This window comes from Protopterus annectens, chromosome 13.part0, assembly GCF_019279795.1.
Source record: "Protopterus annectens isolate FY-2018-M chromosome 13.part0, PAN1.0, whole genome shotgun sequence".
NCBI classification, from domain to species: domain Eukaryota; kingdom Metazoa; phylum Chordata; order Ceratodontiformes; family Protopteridae; genus Protopterus; species Protopterus annectens.
Genome location: NC_056747.1, coordinates 716,000,927 through 716,020,135, shown reverse-complemented (window position 1 = coordinate 716,020,135; position 19,209 = coordinate 716,000,927). Strand labels below are relative to the sequence as shown.

At 47.5% G+C, this 19,209-nt stretch overlaps 1 protein-coding gene across 1 annotated transcript in view; it reads right to left on the bottom strand.

The window, feature by feature from the left end:
• SUPT6H (SPT6 homolog, histone chaperone and transcription elongation factor) overlaps positions 1-19,209 on the bottom strand; it is a 2,620,423-nt gene that overhangs the window by 1,662,839 nt on the left and 938,375 nt on the right. Inside the window, exon 13 of the mRNA XM_044054882.1 lies at positions 17,149-17,278. Within this exon, the coding sequence (XP_043910817.1) occupies positions 17,149-17,278 (130 nt within the window). The remainder of the gene's footprint in view (positions 1-17,148; positions 17,279-19,209) is intronic.

Below are 19,209 nucleotides of genomic sequence, written 5' to 3'. Positions count from 1 at the left end.
CTAACTTGACTAAAAATTAAATAGTTCTGAAGAGAAACTGTCTTAAAATTAACAATTTTCTACTTAGCTTTAAGAGAGATGGCTAGCACGTCTGACTAGGAATGTGGCAAACGAGATCTGGAGTAACTAGGACAGGGGCATTATGGGAAGGTCTTAGCTGAGAGTTTTTGGCTTGAGTGAGCTGGGAAATGGCCACATCGGTTCCGAGGATGGAACAGAGGTCCTAACTGTAATTAAACAACAAAGATTTACATCGGATCTGGTAATTATATGGTCTGGTTAATGGAAGTTGCCTTGGCCACTTTAGGCAGAAAAGAAGGGTTGTTTCATAGAAAGTACAGTTGTGTACACTTACCACAAATGTAGATGTTCAAGTGCATTCACTGTTGCAGTCACCACACTTGGGTTATCCTGCCAGGGGTAGCGCTCAGTCGGCCCGAATACCAGAGGCTTAGTATTTCTGCGTCGGTTGCTGTCGCTCCAGGACTGACGTCAGGCCGTCAGTGGTATAAAATCAGGCAGCTGAAGCCATTACATCACTTTTTCTTGCCCCAACTGTCAGGAGCCCCTAAAATAGGGAGCTAGGTTACGGTTGAAGAACAGCACCAGTAGAAAAGTAAATACCAAAAATTCCCTGTACGGAGAGAGAGACAAGGGGGATGGAGGGTGGGAAAACCAGGACTGCAGCAGTGAATACACTCGAACATCTACATTTATGGTAAGTGTACACAACTTTACTATGTTCTTCGTGTTTCACTGTTGCAGTCATCACACTTGGGTTGATTCCCAAAGCTGAAGAAAAGGGAGGAGGAAGTCAACAAGACTGGGGGCTGACTAGGATGCCCTGCAAGACTGAAGTGGCAGCGCCTGTCCTGGATATGGAGAAGATAGGCAGGTGGCAATGCTTAGTGAAGATATGAACAGATGTCCATGTTGCAGCCTACAGGATATCCCTGGTGGGGACCCCTCTCAGAAAAGCTGCAGAGGTGAAGGTTGTCCTGGTGGAATGCATCCTGACCCCCCCCCCCTTCGGGGGCGGTTTCCCATGCTGTTTGCAGCAGAAATGGATACAGTGTAATATCCATTTGGATATTGTTTGTTTGGATATGGCCTTGCCCTCTGCCCCTGCTGTGAAGCTGACTAGCAATTGGTCAATTTTTTTTTTAACAGACTTAGTCCTATCCAGATAGAATTTGAGCTGTCTGTGCACATCTGGATTGTGCAGAATCCTTTCCCCCTTGTTTTGTGGATTAGGGAAAAAGGTGGGCAAATTAATGGACTGGTTTAGAGCCACACTGGACACCACTTTAGGCATGAAGGATGGGTTAGTCCTGAGGGAGACCCTATCAGCATGGAAAATGATGACGGGTTCTACAGCCATGAGTGATTGTAGCTCTGAAACTCTTCTAGCTGAAGTGATGGGCAGAAGCAAGGCTGTTTTCCAAGAGAGGAATTTTAACTCTGCTGAAGCTGCAGGTTCAAAGGGAGGTAGGGTGAGCTTTTCCAACACAAAGTTAAGGTCCCAAGCTGGGGTAGGCGCTCTCCTGGGTGGCCTTAAGTTGTTAGCCCCTCTTAGGAACTGTTTGATGAGAGGGTGTGAGAAGAGAGGTGGCTCTGTGTTGTAATGAGCAGAGATGACAGAGGCATGAATTTTAACAGAAGAGAAGGCTAGACCCTTGTGCAGTAGGTCTGCTAGGGAGTCCAGGATGGGAGGTAGGGAAGGCTGTGCTTTTTCAGCTCACTTAGCCTGGATCCAAGTGCAAAACCTTTTCCACTTGTCAGCATATGATTTTCTAGTGCTGGGTCATCTGGCCTCACGTATAACATCTAGGACTTGTTTGCTTAGGCTGGCGGCTTGAGGAGAGGTCAGGGAATAAGCCAGGCTGCCAGGTTGAGGGTCTGCAATTGGGGATGCATGAATTCTCCATCCTTCTGGGTCAGGAGTGTTGGGATCTGAGGTATGTGCCATGGTGGCAGAGGTGACAGGCTGCGGAGCAGTGGGTACCAGAGCTGGCGTGGCCAGTCTGGGGAAATCAGGATTGCTGTGGGTTTTTCCTCCTGTATTTTGAGCAGTACCCTTGAAATGAGTGGTAGAGGGGGAAAACCATAGACTGAGAGGTTTACCCTTTGGAAGGATATAGCATCCACTTTCCAGGCCTTGCTGTGAGGCTCCCTGGTGCAGAATTTGCTGAGCTGATGATTGGAGTAGGAGGCAAAGAGGTCCACCCTCAGGGTGCCCAATTTCTGGGTTACAAGGGTGAAGGTTCTGTGGCCTAGCTGCCACTTGTGTGGGTCTAGCAGGTTTCTGCTTAAAATGTCTGCCAGAGAGTTTAGGAAGCCTGGCAGGAACTGTGCTAGCAGGTGAATTTGCATGGCTGAGGCCGTGTGCCAAAGGGTCATGGCAAGCCTGCAGAGAGGATAAGAGAGAGTCCCTCCCTGCTTGTTAACATACTACATCACTGCGTCTTGACAGTGTTGACACCAAAGGCTTTTTAGATACCATTGTAGTTTCCTCATATGCAGTCTGACATATGGAATGAATAGAATACAGGAGGCCAGGAACCCTAGAGCTTGCAAGATTTTCCTTGCAGATAACTGGGTTCTGGTGGCTAGTTGAGAGAAAGAGCCTGTCAGGCTTGTTTTTCTGGAGTAAGGAATGCCATCTGGGATGCTGTGTCCAGGCTTGCTCCCAGGAATACAATTTTTTGTGTGGGGACTAGTTTGGATTTTTCGTTGCTAGTATAACCCAGAGAGGTCAGTAGGTCCTTTACAAAGGTTAGGCACTGTAACAGTTTTTCCTGACTGTCTGCCTGAATCAGGCAATCATCTAAGTAAGGGTAAATGTGAATATTTCTTTGTCTGCAAGAAGCAATGGCTGGAGCCCGGCATTTTGTGAAAACTCTGGGAGCAGTGGATAAGCCAAAGGGAAGTAAAGAGAACTGAAAGTGCAAAGATCCTGCGCTGAACCGTAGATATTTCCTGTAAGATTCCCCGATTGGGATATGTAGGTAGGAGTCTTTTAGGTCTAGGGTGGCTAACCAAGTATCCTTGGAAAGCATAGAAAGAAGCTGCTCGAGGGTGAGCATTATGAATTTTGTTATCACCAGAAAGGTGTTTAGATCTAGGATTGGGTGCCAGGTGCCCTCTTTTCTGGGTACCAGGAAAAGTCTGGAATAGAAAAGTACAGTTGTGTACCTACCATAAATGTAGATGTTAGAGTGTATTCACTGTTGCCGCCATTACTCTTGGGTTATCCTGCTGGCAGGCTACCCGCAGTCGGCCTGAATTCCAAAGTCCTGGTCCGGCGTCGGTTGCTGTCGCCTCTTCCCTGACGTCAGTGCGCCAGGGGTATAAAAGATGCAGCTGACGCCATTTACTTCAGTTTTTCTTGCTCCAGATGTCAGGTGCCCCCAAATTGGTAGGCTGAAAATTATGCCAATAAGTATGCATGCACAAAAATAAACATTTCCTTCATCTACAAGCAAATACAACACATAGGTTGCATAGGATAGAGAAGCACAGATAAGTCCCAGCAAAGAAAAGGGGGATGGTGGGTAACCTGGACTGCAACAGTGAATACACTCGAACATCTACATTTGTGGTCGGTACACAACTGTACTATGTTCATCGTGTTTCACTGTTGCAGTCATTACTCTTGGGTTGAATCCCAAAGCTGAGGATGGGTGGCTGGGCTAAATAGCTATGAGGCCCTGCAGAACTGCAGTGGCAAAGCCTGCTCTGGATTTAGAGTAAAAAGGTAAGTGGTAGTGCTTTGTAAAAGTGTGCACTGAACTCCAAGTTGCAGCCTCTAAGATGTCTTTGGTTGGTACTCCTCTGACGAAGGCTGCTGAAGTGGCTGCTGCTCTGGTAGAACGAGGCCTAATGCCCTTAGGCACTGATTTGCCATGCTGAGAATAGCAGAAACGGATGCAATGGCCTATCCATTTAGAAATAGTCTGTTTTGAGATAGCCTTTCCTTGTGATCCTGCAGCATATGACACTAAAAGTTGCTCAGTCTTTCTGAAAGCTTTAGTTCTGTCCAAGTAGAAGCGTAGCTGCCTGTGTATGTCCAAAGAATGCAGAATTTTCCCACCCTTGTTCTGTGGATTTGGATAAAAAGTAGGCAAGTGAATGGTTTGGTTGAGGGCCACACTGGACACCACCTTAGGCAAAATGTTGGGTTTGTCCTTAAAGAAACCCTATCTGGATGAAAAATGATAAAAGGTTCCACAGCCATGAGTGCTTGTAACTCCGAGATTCGTCTTGCAGAGGTTATTGCTAGGAGCAGAGCTGTTTTCCAGGATAAGAAATTTATATCCGCTGTTGAGGCTGGCTCAAAAGGAGGCAAAAGTGTGAGTTTTTCCAAGACATAATTGAGGTCTCATGCCAGAATTGGTGCTCTCCTTGGAGGCCTGATGTTTATGGCCCCTCTGAGGTACTGCCTTATTAAAGGATGAGAAAAGATAGGTGGTTCCATATTGTAATGGGCTGAAATGGCAGAGGCATGAATCTTAATTGATTAAAAAGAAAGGCCTTTGCCAGCATCTCAGTTAGGTATTGTAAAATCTGAGGAATATTTGGTACATACGTGTCAATGCCTTGTTCCAAGCACAGAATCTCTTCCATTTTTCTGCATAAGATTTTCTGGTACTGGGCCTCCTGGCCTCCAAGACAATATCCATAACAGCTTTTGAAGGAGGAGTGTTCTGAATGGCTACATTATCTGCCATACTGCCAGATTTAAGGTCCTGAGTTGGCTGTGCAGGATCCGATTGTTTTGATGGGTCAGCAAATTAGAAGTTTGAGGTAATATCCATGCTGGACCTTGAGACAAGCTCTTTAGGATTTTCCTGCCATATGGGCCCCCCCAGGCATAATCTGATGCATCCGTTGTCAGTGTCTATCTGGCTGTGGGTAAATTGAATGGCAGACTCTTGTTGTGGTGACAGGCCTCTGCCCACCATCAAAACTCTTGTTGCAGGCAGGGAATGAGGGTAATCACTGTCTCCAGGCTGTGGCAATGCTGAGTCCAAACACTTTTTAGATACCACTGTAGTTTCCTCATATGCAGTCTGGCATATGGAATTAGTAGAATGAAAGGATGCCATGAAACCCAAGGCCTGCAGGATTTTCCTTGCAGATAACTGGGTCTTTGTTGCCAATATTTTGAAGTAAGAGGTCAGTTGCTTTTGTTTATCTGGCGTGAGATAAGCCATCTGGGCAGTTGTATTTAAGCTTGCACCCAGGAATACTATCTCTTGAGAGGGTACTATAGTTTTGATTTCTTTTCGTTTACTGAGTACCCTAGGCAAATTAGTAATCTTTTTACAAACGCCAAACGCTTTAGAAGAAAGTCTTTGTTCTCTGCTTGAATAAGGCAGTCGCCCAAGTAGGGCTATATTTGAATTCCTCTTTGTCTGCAAAATGCAATTACTGGTGCCAGGCATTTTGTGAAGACCCTGGGCGCAGTAGATAAGCCAAAGGGCAGTGCAGAGAATTGGTAGTGCATTGAGCCAGCTATGAATCTGAGGCATCTTCTGCAAGATTGTCTGACTGGGACATGCAGGTATGCCTCTTTTAGGTCCAAAGTCATGAGCCAAGCCTTCTTGCCCAGCATGGGCAGTAGTTGCTGTAGAGTCAACATCTTGAATTTTGGAACCTCCAGAAACGTGTTTAGTATAGACAGGTCCAGTATTGGTCTCCAGATTTTTGTCCTTTCTGGGCACTAAGAAAAGTCTGGAGTAAAATCCTTGCCCCTGCTCTTGTTGTGGTACTTGTGGAATGGACCTCATGTCCATGAGGGCTGTAATTTGCTTGTGTGGCAGGTCTGGCATACCTTTTGCCCTTAGTAGGGTGTGAAAATGGAACCTGTAGCCTTGGGACACTATGTTCAGGACCCATTTGTCTTGGGTAACCATTTGCCAATTTGATGAGAAAAGTGCTAGTTTTCCCCCTAAGGGGGCTGCCAAAAGAAAAGTGCTTGTATCTGACAGAGGAAAGTCATTGGGACTGTTTCCTGCAAGGTTGTGATTTGTCTTCTCCGCTTTTGGAGGTAGGAGCGCCCCATTGTTTAGGCCTGTATGAGCCTTGGGGCTGAGATCTGCCTCTGGGACATCTGTATCTGCCTCTTTGTGGTCTGTCTGACACTAGAAAGGACCAATTTTTAGAGGGCCAGTTCCTGCTAAATCTGGGTGGCTGTACCTGTAAGAAATCCTTAACTGTCTGCATGGATTTCGCTTTATCCTCCATTTTCTTCAACACCTCTTCTGCTTTAGCACCAAACAAAGTATCATGCTGTAATGGGGCATCTCATAATTTTGCTTAAATATGATCAGACAGATTCTGTTCCTTTAACCAAGCATGCCTTCTAATAACAGAACCTCTAACAGCGGCCCTGCAAGAGGCCTCCAGTGAATCATAACCACATTGCAAAGTATGCTTTCCCACTTGTTCAGCTGCATGCAATAAATCCTGCATTTCTTTGTTCTCTGAACATTCAGTATTTGTCAACATTTTCTGTTTAAGCAGTGACATTAAGTATTGCTGATATTTAAGCATATGAAACTGACAATTTAAAGTCCTTACAGCCAAGGTAGCAGAAGTGTAAACTTTTTTCCCCCATCTGTCCAGTGACCTAGAATCCCTGTCAGAGGGGACAGGGTTTTTTGCAGTGGAAGCTTTGAACCCTTTGGGACCCTGAGAAATAGCTTCTGGGTCAGCAGCGGGATTTTTATGTAGGAATTTATGAGAATCCGGGACCCTGTAGTATCTGTCTGGCTTAGCAGGTGCAGGGGGTAGAGAGTCAGTGGACAGGCCGGACTCTGAAAATACATCATCTACAATGTCTAGAACAGGTGGAATAGCAAGGGGCCTGTGTTGAGGAAGTAGCAGAAAATCTCTGAGCCTTTTCTTAGATTCAGAGTAATCTTGGCTCTCCCAGTGGAAATGCTCCCTCATGGTATGCAGGGTTTCCCCAAAAGAATAATCCTCAGGAGGAGAGGCTGCAGGAATGGATTCTTCAGCATCAGAGTCCTCATAGGGAGGCATAGAATAATCCTGTTCAGAAGAGGAATCAGAAGAAATAGAAACCTGATCAGAAGAAACATATTCGGTCTCTTGCCTAGGCCTCTTATCAGGAGGGGGTTGGGAACCCCTGATCAAAGTAATTAGGTCTTCGGCCATTTTAAGCATCTGTTTTTTAGGCATGCAAGTCTGAGTAGGAGAATGCTGTACTTGTTTCTTTGTCTTTAGAGCTGCTTTAGTCTTTGAAAATGAAGATGGTTTAACATATAGCTGTGTAGGTCTGAAGACACCCTCAGAAGCGGATGCCTGCTCAGCGGCTCCGGATCCATCGGAGGGAATGATTTCTGTGTGTCCAATACCTTGAGTAGCCAGAGGCCCAGTCGGCTCCACGTGGGAGTCGGAAGCGGCCTGTGGCTCTGAGGTAGTGGGCGCCAGGTGTTGCGAAAGCGCCTCACTGAGAAGCGGCGACTGGCCTAACGGAGGCCTTGTCGGTTTTGGACCTCGGATGCCTATCCTTTTCCTTGTCTTTGCGTTTTTTTATACACTCTGGTCGTCGGCTGTTCCAACGGAATTATATAATTAAATCTTCGGCCAAAGTAATAAAATGCAAAATCGAACCGACGCTTAATAGTGCGTTGGTTAAATCTAGCACAAAACAGACAACTAGCAACGTTGTGATCAGGGCCTAGGCAAGGAATACAGTAAGAGTGAAAATCCTTATGAGGTATTTGCTTACCACAAGAAATACAATTGTTAACTTTTTCTGACATCGGTCTGGAACAAGAAAAAAGTTTCCCCAACAGGGTACTTAGCTTTAATGAAGACTTTGGTTCTGAAATTCGGATTTGAAAATCTCAGGAGTCGGCCGACCGGCACTTGCGAACTGCTTTTTCTTCGGGCACCGCGTGGCAAGAAAGACTGAAGAAAATGGCGATGGCTGCATCTTTTATACCCCTGGCACACTGACGTCAGGGAAGAGGTGACAGCAACTGACGCCGGACCAGGACTTTGGAATTCAGGCCGACTGTGGGTAGCCTGCCAGCAGGATAACCCAAGAGTAATGACTGCAACAGTGAAACACGATGAACATCCTTGGCCTATCTGGTCTGCAGGAACATGCTGAATAGCACTAACGGAGAGCAAGGAATGGACTTGCTTTTTGGCCTCTGCCCATTTGTCTGGAGGAAGATCTGAGAACCCTTTTGGGGTTGGCAGAGTGTGGAAATAAAATCTGTATCCCTGCGACACTATGTTGAGGACCCATCAGTTGCTGGTAATAAAGGCCCAGTTGTTTGCATGGAAGGAGAGTTTTCCTCCTAGGGGTACAAGCAGGTGGGCAGAGGTAAGGGGTGGAGGAGTGAAGTCATTGTGAGTTCTTACCATAAGGGGGTGGCATAGCACTCACTGTTTTTGAAGAGGAGGAACTCAATTGCTTAGATCTCTGCATTCCCTGGGACTGATGTCTGGGGGTTCTGTTTCCCCTGGGTCTGGACTGAGCTGGCCTGGAGGGGGTCAGAAAGGACCAATGGTTGGAGGGGCAATGCCTACTGAACCTCGGAGGCTGGACCTGTAAAAAGTCTAACTGTATGCATAGATTTAGCTTTATCATCCATCTTTTTTTAAGACCACTTCTGCCTTGGTGCCAAACAAATTGTCTTTGTTCAATGGAGCGTACAATAATTTTGATTTGACATGGTCTGTCAAGGTCTGTTCCTTAAGCCAAGCAAGCCTTCTAAGGACAGAACCAGTGACTGCTGCCCTGCAAGATGCTTCTAAGTCATCAAAGCCACATTGCTAGGTGTGCTTATTAACTTGGCTTGCAGAATGCATAAGCTCTTGTAATTCTTTATTTTCTGCACAAGCAGGAAAGGAAAACATTTTTTATTTGAGTAGTTCCATGGTATGCTGCTGATAATTTCAGCATGTGGAACTGACAATTTAGTGCTCTAATAGCAAGAGTTGCAGAGGTGTAAACTTTTTTACCCCATCTGTCTAAAGCTTGGGAATCCCTGTCTGAGGGGGTGGGATTCTTAGCTGAGATTGCTTTAATTCCTTTAGGTTCTTGGGAGATGACCTCTGGGTCAGAAGTAGGATTTCTGAAAAGGAATTTGTGAGAGTCAGGGACTCTGTAGTACCGGTCAGGTTTCCTGGGAGTAGGAGGTAGGGTGTCAGGAGTCAAACTGGATTCCATAAAAACATCAACTACAACATCCAGGACAGGAGGGATGGCTAAAGGTCTGTGCTGTGGTAAATCTAAGAATTCCTGGAGTCTCTTTTTTGACTAGGGATAGTCCTGACATTCCCATTGGAAATGCTCTCTTAAGGTATGTAGGGTTTCACCAATTGAAAAATCCTCTGGTGGAGAGGCAGAAGGAATGGATTTCTCTGAATAGGAATCCTCATAAGCAGAGAGGTTGCATGTCGTCATATTCAGAAGCATCAGTCATCAGACTCCTGTTCAGATAAAACTACTGGGGACGAGTCTCTTTCTTTTGGAAGGGGTAGCCTGGCTTCCTCTAAAAAGCATAATAAGGTCTTCCGCTATTTTAAGCATTTGAGATTGGGGCATGGAAGCAGGTGCCTGAGCTTGGGTTGGTTTTTTGGGCGTAGTTCGTACCCTGGGGCCTTAGAAACTCTGTAATTTTAGAAAGAACTGAAGACGCGAAAGAAGTCATCAGTTTGTGTCAAGAATCAGTAGTGCGAAGAACTTCCTGGGAAGCCGGTGCCTGCTCAGCGGCTCCAGACCCATCCAAGGTAGAGACATCCACAGGATCCTTAGTCGAAAAGTCTCGCGGCACACCAGACTCCGAAACAGTCTCGGTACTGGCCTGTGAATCCACAGAAGTGGGCATTAGGGGGCTGCGAAAGTGCCTCACTGATGACTGGAAAAATGACTACTAGCTTAGCGGAAGCGTCGGCCGCAGTTTTGGACCTGTGCGGCCACTTTCTGTCTTTATCCTTAAGTTTTTTCGGAAGATCGGTAGTTGGATGGCTTACCAAAGTCATATCGGAGATAGAGGACTGAGAGCGAAAATATCTAGCTACAATAAGGGCCCGACAACATATAGTTCTGGTGTTGAACAAAGCACAAATGTGACAGCGAGGGACGTTGTGGTCTGGGCCTAAATAGGTGATGCAGTAAGAATGGAAGTCTCGGTGTGGTATTTGCTTTACACAGTCGAGACAATTAAGTTTTTCTGACATTGGTTAGAGCAAGAAAAAAGGATCCCCAATGTGGTACTTCGCTTAAGAAGACTTCAACTTCAAATCAGAAATGAAAACTCAGGTAGCAGCCGACCGGCACTCATGCGAAAAATTAGAAGTTATGTACTCACCATAACGTTCCATCTGAGTAGGTGTATTCATTTGTCTGCAACCTGTGGGTTATGGATCCGACATCGGATCCGAACCGGCATGGTTTACCAGCTATGGATCCAAGCTCTCAGCTCCTCCCCTCACCCATAATGCCCTGCTCTCCCTACATGACCTCAGATCGAGTTTGCCAACAGCATAAACACCCTGAAAAGGGTAACACAACATATGCAGGAAACTGAAAGGCCAGGGGGATAGGAGGGCGGGATGGTTGCAGACAAATGAATACACCTACTCAGATGGAACGTTATGGTGAGTACATAACTTCTAAATCTGAAGTAGGAGATTCATTTGTCTGCAACCTGTGGGACAGAGTCCCCAGCTACCTGAATCTTGGGCGCCATCATGGAAGGATATTCCGAGCACCAAGGAGCCAAAGGATGCTCTACCTCTAGATGCAAGATCCAACTTGTAGTGGGAAATAAAAGTATGAGATGAAGCCCGTGGCTGCTGCACAAATATCATCTAGAGGAATCCTAGCCTTAAAGGCGGCCGAGGTAGAGACTGACCGGGTTGAATGGGCATGTACACCCTCCGGTGCGGGCCTTCCCGAAGCTTGATAAGCTAGTAAGATACATTGTGAAATCCAGCGAGATAATGAGACTTTGGAAATTGGCTTGCCCAAATTAAATTTAGCAAAGGAAATGTACAACTGGTCTGATTGCCTATGACCAGCAGTCCTGTTTAGATAAAATCTAAGTTGCCTGTGAACGTCTAAGGAGTGAAGCTTGTACTCACCCTTGTTTTGATATTTGGGGAAGAAAACAGGGAGGTTAATGGACTGATTAATGTTTGCTTCAGAAGCTACCTTAGGAAGAAAGGACGGGTTGGTCCTGAGGAAAACACGGTCCGGATGAAAGACCAAGTACGGAGGTTTAGCTGATAATGCTTGAAGCTCTGAGACTCTCTTGGCCGAAGTAATGGCTACTAAGAAGGCAGTCTTGAAAGATAAGAATTTCAGATCTACAGTAGCCACAGGTTCGAAGGGGGGAGCGGTCAAGGCCTGAAGAACTAAGGAAAGGTCCCAAGGAGGAACCACTTATTTTATAGGGGGCCTGAGAAGAAAGGTACCTTTAAGGAAAATCTTACACAATTTGGCAGACATCAGTGGACTGGAGTCATGACCAATGTGATAATGAGAAATTGCTGCAAGCTGTACTTTGACCGTGGAACTGCTGGCACCATCATTAAAAAGAGTGGTTAAGAAGTCAAGCACCAAAGGGAGAGGAACTGTGAAGGGGTTTAGGCCTTGCCGTTCCGCCCAAAGAGAACCGCTTCCACTTGCTACGGTAGACTTTCCTAGTGGATGGCTTGTGAGCTGCCACCAGGATGGCCTTAACAGGGGACGAAATACCGGGAGTCCTGATCAGGAGTGGAACTGGAGCAGCCAAGCGGTCAGCTTGAGGTTGTCCAGGTTCGGAGGAGATAGATGGGATGGATGAGAAATCAGATCCGGAATGGGATCTAGAATCCAAGGCGGATTCACTGAGTGAGACCTTAGGAAGGGGAACCAGATCTGTCGAGGCCAAAAGGGAGCAATGAGGATCATTCTGCATCCCAACCGAGAGGCTTTCTGAAGAACTTGGAGCATCAGAGGCAAAGGGGGATAAGCATAAAGAAGACCGGGTGGCCAAGCATGCACCAGAGCGTCTCTTGGAGAACCTCCGGGAGGAGGTATCAGGGCGAAAAAACTGTCGCATTTGGTGTTTGAGGGAGATGCAAAAAGATCGCAACAAGGAGTTCCCCACTGTGCAAAGATGCGTTCCGCTACCTGAGTATTGAGAGACCACTCGTAGGGGGTGAGAATGGTGCGACTGAGTTTGTCCGCCAGGATGTTGGACCGACCCGGAATATGCGTTGCTATGAGAAAGCGGTTGGTGGAGATTGCCCATTCCCACACTCTCATGGCTTCTCGACAAAGGGGGAAGACCTGGTTCCACCCTGTTTGTTGATATACCAGACAACAGACATGTTGTCCGATTGAATCGCAATTGTTCCCAAGGGAAGAAAGGCCTGAAGTGCTAGCAACGCTAAGAGCACTGCTCTCATCTCTAGGACATTGATATGCAGCAAGGTCTCTGAATCGTCCCACGTGCCTTGGACCGTCCGGCCTGCAAAATGCCCCCCCCCCACCCGAGGCGGGAGGCGTCCGTGGTCACCGTGGCGAGAGGGGGAGAGGCACAAAAGGGGCGGCCTCCGTGGAGATCTGGAGAATGTAGCCACCACAGGAGGGACCGCCTGCACGCTTTGCTGATCGCAATGGGATGATGCATAGGAAGAGCAAGATACGACCACTGAACCATGAGAGTCCATTGAAGGATACGCATATTGAACCTGGCGAGAGGAAGAAGCGCAATCGCTGCCGCCATGGACCCAAGGGCCCTCAGGACCAACTCCGGAACTGAATTTGAGTGGAGAATGGCCCGCACCTGGAGCTGTAGGCTTTGCACTCTGTCCGCTGTGAGGAAGGCTCTCAGTCTCCTCGTGTCTAACCTGGCACCTATAAAATCTATGAGCTGAGTGGGTGCTAGGTTGGATTTCTTTGTGTTTATCGTGATGCCCAGGCGTGGAGCAAGATGGAGAAAGGAGTCTCGCGCCAAGAGAAGTAGATGCCTTGTTGGGGCGGTGAGAAGCCAGTCGTCCAGGTAAGGAAAGACCTGCACCCCCTGAAGCCTCAGGTGGGCCGCTACCACTGCTAATACTTTGGTGAACACCCTGGGGGCTGTGGTGAGACCAAAGGGAAGGACCCGGAATTGGTAGTGACTGGCTCCCAGCCGGAAGCGGAGAAACCACCTGGAGCGCCTGTCCATTAGTATGTGGTAGTACGCATCCTTGAGGTATATGGAGCACATCCAGTGATTTTCTCCCAGAAGGGGGAGAATAGACTGCAACGTGACCATTCGGAACTTCTCCTTGGGAACTGCCAGGTTCACGAGTGAAAGGTCTAAAATTGGTCTTAGATCCCCCGTCTTTTTTGGCACTAAAAAGAACCTGGAGTAGAACCCTGATCCGATCTGGTCTGGGGACGGGCTGGATGGCTCTTTTCTTTAGCAGATGGCCAATTTCTGCCAAAGCGGCCTCCCACTGACCGGGTGGAACGCCGGGGAGGGACTTCAATTTTGGCAAGTGAAGAAAGGGGATACGGTATCCTCTGGATATAATCTGGAGAACCCAGCGGTCTGATGTTATGGACTCCCATGCCGCTAGGTGCTCGAAAACGCCCCGACTGCCTCCAGAGTGGAGCAGCCGGGCAACCCTCAGGGCTGCTGCTGGCCGTTCAGAGAAGGGTTCTCTGGACCCGAAGTTCCTAGGAGCCCCTCTGCCCCTAGGGCGGCGTCCTCCCTGTCCTCCTCTGCCACGGAAAGGACTGGTTGTCCGGAGCAGGCTGGGATTGCTGCGACTTCCGGAACCACATCTTCTTCTGACCCTTTTGGTTCCTAGAATAGGGCCTCTGGGGTGCAGAGAAGCGGATTCCGACGGCAGACAGCGTCTTCCCGTCCTTCTCGCTCTGGGTCAAAGTGTCGTGAACAGTTTTGCCAAAGAGGGCAGAACCATCGAAGGGGGCGTTCGCAAATGACGCCTTGAAGGGCTCTGAGAAATCTCAATGACGGAGCCAGGCCTGACGTCTAGTAACTAGGCCTACCCCTGCGGCTCTAGCGGCACCTTCCGTAGCATGGGACAGTAGCCGCATAGAGGTATTAGTGACGGACCTGAGAGTGGCCATGCGGGTGGAGTGCAGCACTTTGTCCTCCTCCGACATGGACTCTGGGGGGGATGCAGCGTATTCTTTTATAAGATCGCGCTGCATCCTAATCACATGTGCCAAATAGTTCAGCGCCCTCACAGAGAAGGTCGCTGAACTAAACATCCGCTTCCCCAAGCGGTCCATCAACCGAGACTCCTTGCTCGGGGGATGGACTGAGGGACTCTCCTGAGCAAGTTCCCTCTTGGTGGCCGCCGCTGTCAACATGGCATCTACCGGAGGCCCCTTACTCCAATGGGCACGGTCAGCCGGGGGACTGAGAATACGGTCGGGCCTTTTTGGGATTGGCTCCACGGTGTCCGGTTCCTTCCACGCCCTGGTGGTAATGAGGTCCACCAGGGGGTCGGCAGGAGGGGACACCCAAGAGGTAGACGGGCCCGCTTCAAATGCTTCCAAGAACACGGACTCGTCCGAGGAAGACTTGGGGGCAGACCACCCCCCCCTTATGCGGAGCATTTCCATGATGTCTCCAAATGAGACATCCTCGGGGGGTGATCTTGGGGAGCCTTCCCCTTCCTCCAAATCCGTGTCTTCTGTGAGAGACTCGGGGGAGTCAATGTGCCTCCTTTTGCACGTATGTTTGCGGGGAACATCCTCCGGGGGGCTGTCAGAGGACTCCTCGCAAACAGTGACCTGTTCCAGGGGAACAGCTTGGGGCAAAGGAGCGGGCTGTCCCAAGGGCCGGATGGTGGAAGCCTGACCCAGTGCAGATGGAGTGCGGGACGGAGCCGAAGCAAGTGCTGGGGGTCCGGAGACCCTCAACAGGGCCCTCTCCACTACATCAAAAGCCGAAGGGGAGCCGACCTCGACCAAAGGATCCGACAATCGGCTCCCCCACGGATCCGAGGAGTGGATCGGAGCCGGCGCCGAAGCACTCTGATCCGAAGGGACAGTGCGCTCCGACACAGACGGCGCCGAAGGAGCACTGATCCCCCCGGATCCGGCTCGGATCCAGGCTCCGAGGTCGGATCCGGCACTCGAGGGCAGGGTCGGATCCGGTACCAAGTACTATCGGCGCCGACCCACCTCCGCCCGGCTGCTCGGCTCCAACTGCTCGAACCCGGTAGCGGGTCGGAGAAGGAGCAATTGGCTTGAAAAGGTCGAGCTCCCCAGAGGGGAGGCAAGAGCACTCCCATCTGCATCTGGGCCTGGATGAACCTTCTCATCATCCGGTCCAGATCAGCGCCTGACAGGCTATAGGTTGATCTCAACGAGGCTACCGAGGTAGGCCTTGAGTGCCTCCTGGATAGCCTCGACGGAGATAGGGTCTCCTCCTCCTCAGGTCCCGGTGAAAAACACACAGGAGACCGGAGCTGAGGAGGGGGAGAGCCAGCAGACAAGGAGGCCGGAGGAGAAGCCCGCTTGGCTGGCGGGGCCGAAACAGAGGTCTCGGCCCGCCGCTTATGGTGCTTCTCCCTCCGGTCCTTCTTTCTAGCTTCCCTCTCCTCCGAACCACTACAGGGAGGTTGAGTCCCAGGAGGAGGGGGAGCTGGAGAGGAGACAACCGTAGAAACTGTTACCCCCGAAGGAGCGGAGGCCGGAGCAGAGTCCGGTGGCAAAAGACCCGCCAAGACAAGCTTGGACCTCCGCTCCTTCAATGCCCTGGGGTTGAACCCTGCACAAATGGAACATCCAGAAGTGAGGTGTTCAACCCCAAGGCATCTAACGCACCGAGTGTGGCCATCAGCCGGGGAAAGCTTATGGCCACACTCGGAGCACTTAGAAAACACTGCTTTGGGTTGATCAGACATCCCAAAGTACACAAGAAAAGTTACTTAAACTAGGGTAAAAGCAAAAGTAACTAAAGCACACACAGGCCCAAACACACACTACGCTACCAGCGAGGGGAGGGAAAGGTAAAAATTAAATTTAAACACTAGAAAGTATAATTAAGTAATAGGGAAACCTAAACTTCCACACAACTTTCACACAAAATACCAATTTTAAACACTTTAAACACTAGAAAAATGCACTTAGCTGAAGAGCTTAGAAACAAAAATCTGGTCACCAGCGCGGCAAACAAGATCTGAGGTCATGTAGGGAGAGCAGGGCATTATGGGTGAGGGGAGGAGCTGAGAGCTTGGATCCATAGCTGGTAAACCATGCCGGTTCGGATCCGATGTCAGATCCATAACCCACAGGTTGCAGACAAATGAATCTCCTACTTCAGATCTTCTGCTTCGTGCTCCTCGGCAAAAAAGACCGATGTAAAGGTGTTGGCTGCCTAATTTTATATCACTGATGACCTGATGTCAGTCCTGGAGTGACAACAACCAACGCAGAAATACTAAGCCTCTGGTATTTGGGCCGACTGAGGGCTACCCCTGACAGGATAACCCAAGTGTGAAGACTGCAACAGTGAAACATGAAGAACATCAAGCAAACCAAGCTCAAGCAATAGTAAATGAAAGTTTTCCCAATGGGGTACTTAGCTTTAGATTTCTTGATAAGTAGAAGAGCGATGTAATCAATTTGACTGCGGCAGAAAAGTTCTGAGGTCTGTGCAAGCAGACATCACATTTACTGCTCCTGGTTTATGGCCCTACGTGTGACATCCCATGCACCAACAACCAGGCTTAAGCTTTTGTATAGGAGCTGACGTTCAGGTCGCCTGAGGCAAACAATCCCACACTAAGAATACTCCAACATGGGAATAGAAGGATATCATGTGCTTCTCCAATTCCTTTCATATACAATGCATCACTCTCATACCACTAAAACTCGCTCAGTAAAAGAGCTCTACTTTAAATGCTCACATTTATTCCTCAACCAAAAAGGACTACTAGCACAAGTTTATGTTCCTAAACCCAGATTATTACAAGTGTGTGTGTGTGAGACACTGCCATCCTTAATATAAAATTCTTGAGGCAGATATTGCACTTCAAGTCAGAAATGTACAACCATGGAGTTGTGACCAGACCATCTATGGAGTAACCCAGTACAAATCCAATATTTTAAAAAATGAGCTACATGCAGGGCTCAGCACTGACCTATTGACATAATCCTTTGCCAGCTCCAGTGGCTCTGCAGGAAACTGTTCTGTTTCATGACGCTGATAACTATCTCGGAGGTTTTCACCAAATTGCTCGGGTGTAAGACCAAACTTCTTGGCTAATCCATCTGCAGATAGACAAAATATAAGGTTAAACTTACAAAATGCTCTTCTCCATATGCTTATGCTCTAGACTGTGCAGCTATGTAAATCAATGCATATGCACTGCAATGCTAGTTGCGCACATCATGAAGTTCAGAAAAACAGAAAATGACAAAAACTTAAGTCTGTGCTTTCAGATTTTAATTGCAAAAATGCTACCAAACAGGGTTTTGCTTAAAACTTCTGTAAATTTAAGTAATTCATTACCTCTAACCAAATTAGTAAACAAAGAAAGATGTATGGAAAGAGCAACTGTAAGATCAAGCAACATAACAGGAAATTGTTATGATTTCCTGCAGTAGTGAGGTTAACAGACAGACTGAAATAAATCCAAAGGCAAAAGACAGTCCTCAAGCCAAATCTCTTCCAATAGTAACATGTTCCATGTTCTTTAGATAAACTACAACCATGAGTTGGGGCTGCTAGAAGGATCCAGGTATAAAAAGCAGTCATGAGACCAACTTTTTATCGTTTTTTTTTTTTTTTTTTTTTTAAGCGGCAACAAATGGCATAAATCGTCACGCTAGCAAAAAATGCTCTTGGGAAAAGCTAAAAGATTTAAAAAGCCTGAAATAAAGCAGAGGCAAAATAAACACCCATACATGTTAACTGTACTCAAAAAGTCATGAGTACTAAAATGACTTCCTACTCAACAAAAGTGACGAAAAGAACAGTGCATAAATACTGTGGTTAAACCTTAAATTGGGAATAATTGGCAATACAAGCACTTGACAGATCAGCAATAAGTGAGGAACACTGGCTCACCCACACAGTGTCACCAGGAAGTAGTGTTACAAACAGGTACACAGATCTTCCCTTGCAAACCTTGGGACACTACAACAAATATGCTGGTAAAAACCTAGGATGCTGAGGATCTCCCGTGGTAACAATACCAGCTAAGTGAAACAAATTAAACTCCTTAGTAGGCTCCTGACACTTGAGTGTCCGAAAATGTCCTTTACATACACCAGCAACATTCAGATTATTTGCAATAGTGGAGGCATAAACCCTTGGAAGAACAATATTCAGAACCTGATGTGTGGATTCAATTCACCGATGTCCAGAATGAGTAAAGAATCTATTAATCTCTACAGATCTGGAAAGAAGGAAAAAATACTTTTTGAATGACAGAACGGCCACTAGAAACTTTCCACACCAGAGTTTGGGTGTGTTTAAACTATGTTAATAAAGCTTTTTGATCTCTTAATGAAACTCTTTCTAGGGGAAGAAGCAGCAGCTCAGACCTGTGGACAACACTAGCCAGGTCCAGAATCCACTGGGACTAGGGGACAAGACTCCAAACTGGAACAATTCAGAGAAAGTACAGTTCTGTAAAACTGCACTGTAAGAGTAGATGCCATTTTTCACTACTGCAGTATTCATAACATACAAGATCTCTTGCCAAGGACAAGCCCAATATCCAGCCAGCTTACCAAAGTCTTTTCATCCTCCTAAAGTCATACCTCAGACACATACTCCCCAAGAAGACATAGGCATAAAGGTGATGTATGAACACTGCATTATCAGAACTGAAGTGCTCCAGAAGAACTAGACCCTTCTCAGGAGAAAGAACGTATACATCCAGAGAAAAAAAACAAAAGAGATAGTTAAAGTCCCATTGGAGAGCAAAACATTCCCAAGAGAAGGAAGACAAAGGTGGCAGGAGGGAGGGACTTAACACTGCAACAGTGAAAATGAGGACATCTACTATTATGGTAAGATTTTACATAACTGTACCATGTCCCTCCATATCATTACTGCAGTATTTATAACCTATGAGAAATACCCAAAGCTACTGAAAAGGATGAAAGAAGGATGGCACGCAGGAGCCCTCCATAAACCCATGAAGTATAGATCTGGCAAATCCTGTCCTAGCTCTGGAAATGACATCCAACTT